The sequence below is a fragment of the Nicotiana sylvestris genome, chromosome 11 (genome assembly GCF_000393655.2).
Source record: "Nicotiana sylvestris chromosome 11, ASM39365v2, whole genome shotgun sequence".
Taxonomy (NCBI): Eukaryota; Viridiplantae; Streptophyta; class Magnoliopsida; order Solanales; family Solanaceae; genus Nicotiana; species Nicotiana sylvestris.
Window position 1 is genome coordinate 32,392,298 of NC_091067.1, and position 3,147 is coordinate 32,395,444.

Sequence of the window (3,147 nt, forward strand, 5' to 3'; positions counted from 1 at the left end):
TTTCCTACCGAGGCTAGTTTCAGAATTCAAATTTATCTCTATGTCTCTTCTCTTGTTAATTACATTTTTCATGTTACACTTGTCGACCTACATATTCAGTACATATTTCGTGCTGACGCATTTTTATACGCTGTGTTCATGCCCACAGGTTCGAATAGACAGAGTGGCGTGCCTCCTCAGTAGGACCCCTAGGATCAGCGTTAGGTTTCGCACTCCACTTCTTCGGAGTTGCTGACTTTGAGTCCATAGGTACTATTACAGATGTATATGTGTGGTTTTGGGCATGTTGGGGGCTTTGTCCCGCCCTGTTGAGATTGTCTTACACTCTTAGAGGCTTGCAGACTAGCGGTCATTGTATATATATATTTTTCGTATCGCCCTATCGGCCTTCTAGATAGCTGTTATACTGTGTTACAGCCTTGTTGGCCTAGTTTATATATATATATATATGTCGTGTTGGGCTCTTCTGCCTACACATTATTATATTTCGGATCATATCTCATGGTTGGTTCGCTCGGGCCTTCGGGCATCGAGTGTCAGCCACACCTCCCAAGGTTGGGGTGTGACAAACTTGGTATCAGAGCAGGTCAGTCCTAGGGAGTCTATAAGCCGTGTCTAGTAAAGTCTTGTTTATGGTGTGTTGTGCACCACACTTATAAACATGAGGCTATTGGGCATTTAGGATTATTACTTTCTTCTTGATCTAGATCGTGCAATAGAGCCTAATCATAAGTGTTCATTCCTAATTCTCTTTTTGTTTACCTTCTCAGTGATGCCTAACACTTGGAGACGACAAGTGGCTATGAAATTTATTCAGAGGTTGGATAAGGAGGCGGGAGAAGGCACAAGTCAGGTGCCACCTGCTAATGTAGATCAACATGAGCCACAGAATGAGGCTGATTCTCAGGCTTTCGGGGCAGTACCCCCACCACCCCCGGAAGGGCGTAGAGGAGCTAACATACCTCCAGTCCCTCTCCCAATTGTTCCTGATCAGGACCTAGACATGCGAAGTGCTGTACAATTACTGACTCGAATAGTGGCCTCCCAGGACCAACACCAGACCTTCGGTATTGCTGATAGGTCCGTGAGTGCGAGAGTTCGAGACTTTATCAACTTGGATCCTCCAGTATTTACAGGGGTTGATCCTAATGCTAACCCACAGGATTTTCTGGATCTTATGCAACGGACCTTACAAATTATACATGCCACGGATGTTGAGTCAGTGGAGTTTACTTCTTATAGACTACGTGATGTTGCTGTGACATGGTATGAGACTTGGAAGCAAACTCGGGGGCCTAATGTGCCACCAGTGACATGGAAGGAGTTCTCTGAGGCATTTTTACAGCAATATTTGCCAATCGAGCTTCGAAGAGCCCGACGAGATAGGTTCTTACACTTAGAACAGGGTAATATGAGCGTTCGGGAATATAGCATGCAGTTCAACTCTTTGGCTAGGTATGCTCCTACGATTGTTGTTGATATGAATGATCGGGTACACCAGTTTGTTAGTGGTTTGGGGGCACACTTGATAAATGAGTTCACTACAGCTTCTCTAAACCAAGGAATGGATATTGCCTGTATTCAAGTATATGCATAGGGTCTAGAGGATCGCAAGAGGCAACAACAAGCCAATCGAGAGCATGATAGAGGGCAGCAGAAGAGGGTGCGGTTCGCAGGTTACATAGGAGATTTTCGAGGTTGATTTAGGCCACAGTTTCCCCGGCGTCAGTCTTATCCTTCAGCCAGTGCACCGCCACAGTTTCAGGGACAGTTCCAGGATCGGACCACTTATTCTGGTCCAGGTCAGAGTTCACAGACCCCAGGTCCACAGTTTAGAGGCGAGTTAAGTCAGATGAGGCCTCAGTTTCCTAGATGTGATCGATGTGGCCGAAATCATTTTGGACCATGTCGCCAGGGTTCTGATGCATGTTATACATGTGGATAGTCAGGTCATATTATGAGACATTGTCCGATGACAGGTGGAGGGGGTATGGCTCAGCCGACGGTATCTGCAAGGGCTTCTTCTTCTTCGGTACGTCCTCCTAGACAGAGTATGCAGACATCAGCTGGCAGGGGTAGGGGAAGATTTGGAGCTTCTGGTTCAGGAGGTTATCATAATCGCATATATGCTTTATCGAGTCGTCAGGATTTAGAGTCATCTCCGGACGTGGTTACATGTATACTATCCGTCTTTCCTATCGATATGTATGCCTTGATAGATCCTGGTTCTACATTGTCGTATATCTCCCCCTTTGTTGCTAGTAAATGGGATAGAGAGCCTGAATTGTTGCAAAAGTCCTTTGAGGTATCTACGCCAATGGTTGAGTCTGTTGTAGTTAGACGGGTATATTGAAGTTGTGACATGAAGATTCATGACCGCCATACGTTAGCTGATTTGCATGAGCTAGAAATGGTTGATTTTGATATCATTATGGGTATGGATTAGTTGTCTTCTTGTTATGCCAATGTAGATTGCTGGACAAAGATTGTTCGTTTTAATTTTCCAAGTGAGCCTATTATTGAATGGAAATGTGATGCTGCAGCGCCTAAGGGAAAGTTTATTTCTTACCTTAAAGCTCGAAGGATGATTTTGAAAGGGTACATCTATCATTTGGTACGAGTGCATGATATGGAGGTGAAATCTCCAACCCTTCAATCGGTTCCCGTCGTGAATGAATTTCCTGATGTATTTCCTGATGAACTTCCTGGTCTTCCTCCAGAAAGAGAAATCGACTTTGCTATTGATATGCTTCCAGATACTCAACCAATATCTATTCCTCCATACAGAATGGCTCCTGCTGAGTTAAAAGAATTGAAAGCCCAGTTGAAGGATCTTTTGAATAAGGGCTTTATCAGGCCCAGCACATCTCCCTAGGGTGCACCAGTGTTGTTTGTTCGTAAGAAGGATGGTTCGTTAAGAATGTGTATTGACTATCGCCAGCTCAACAAAGTGACTATCAAGATCAAGTACCCTTTACCCAGAACTGATGATTTGTTTGATCAGTTGCAAGGTGCCAAATATTTCTCAAAGATTGACCTTCGATCCGGCTATCACCAATTGCGAGTTAAGGAGAGAGATATTCCGAAAACGGCTTTTCGGACTAGATATGGCCATTATGAATTTCTTGTGATGTCTTTCGGTCTTAC

The 3,147-nt window shown here is 44.4% G+C and overlaps 1 protein-coding gene across 1 annotated transcript; it reads left to right on the forward strand.

The window, feature by feature from the left end:
* Positions 1–772: 772 nt before the first annotated feature.
* LOC138880901 (uncharacterized) lies at positions 773–2,875 on the forward strand. The gene is made up of 3 exons (XM_070161084.1): positions 773–1,577; positions 1,980–2,344; positions 2,447–2,875. Exons 1-3 carry the CDS (start codon positions 773–775, stop codon positions 2,873–2,875), a joined length of 1,599 nt encoding a protein of 532 aa, XP_070017185.1.
* The last annotated feature ends 272 nt before the right edge of the window (positions 2,876–3,147 follow it).

What these genes read in the sequence shown, in the direction of transcription:
- LOC138880901 (XM_070161084.1), top strand. Translation starts at nt 773, where the DNA reads ATGCCTAACACTTGGAGACGACAAGTGGCTATGAAATTTATTCAGAGG. An exon ending in CCAAGGAATGGATATTGCCT is followed by an intron (nt 1,578 to 1,979) that starts GTATTCAAGTAT and finishes GTCCGATGACAG; the next exon opens with GTGGAGGGGGTATGGCTCAG. An exon ending in AGTCTGTTGTAGTTAGACGG is followed by an intron (nt 2,345 to 2,446) that starts GTATATTGAAGT and finishes GGTATGGATTAG; the next exon opens with TTGTCTTCTTGTTATGCCAA.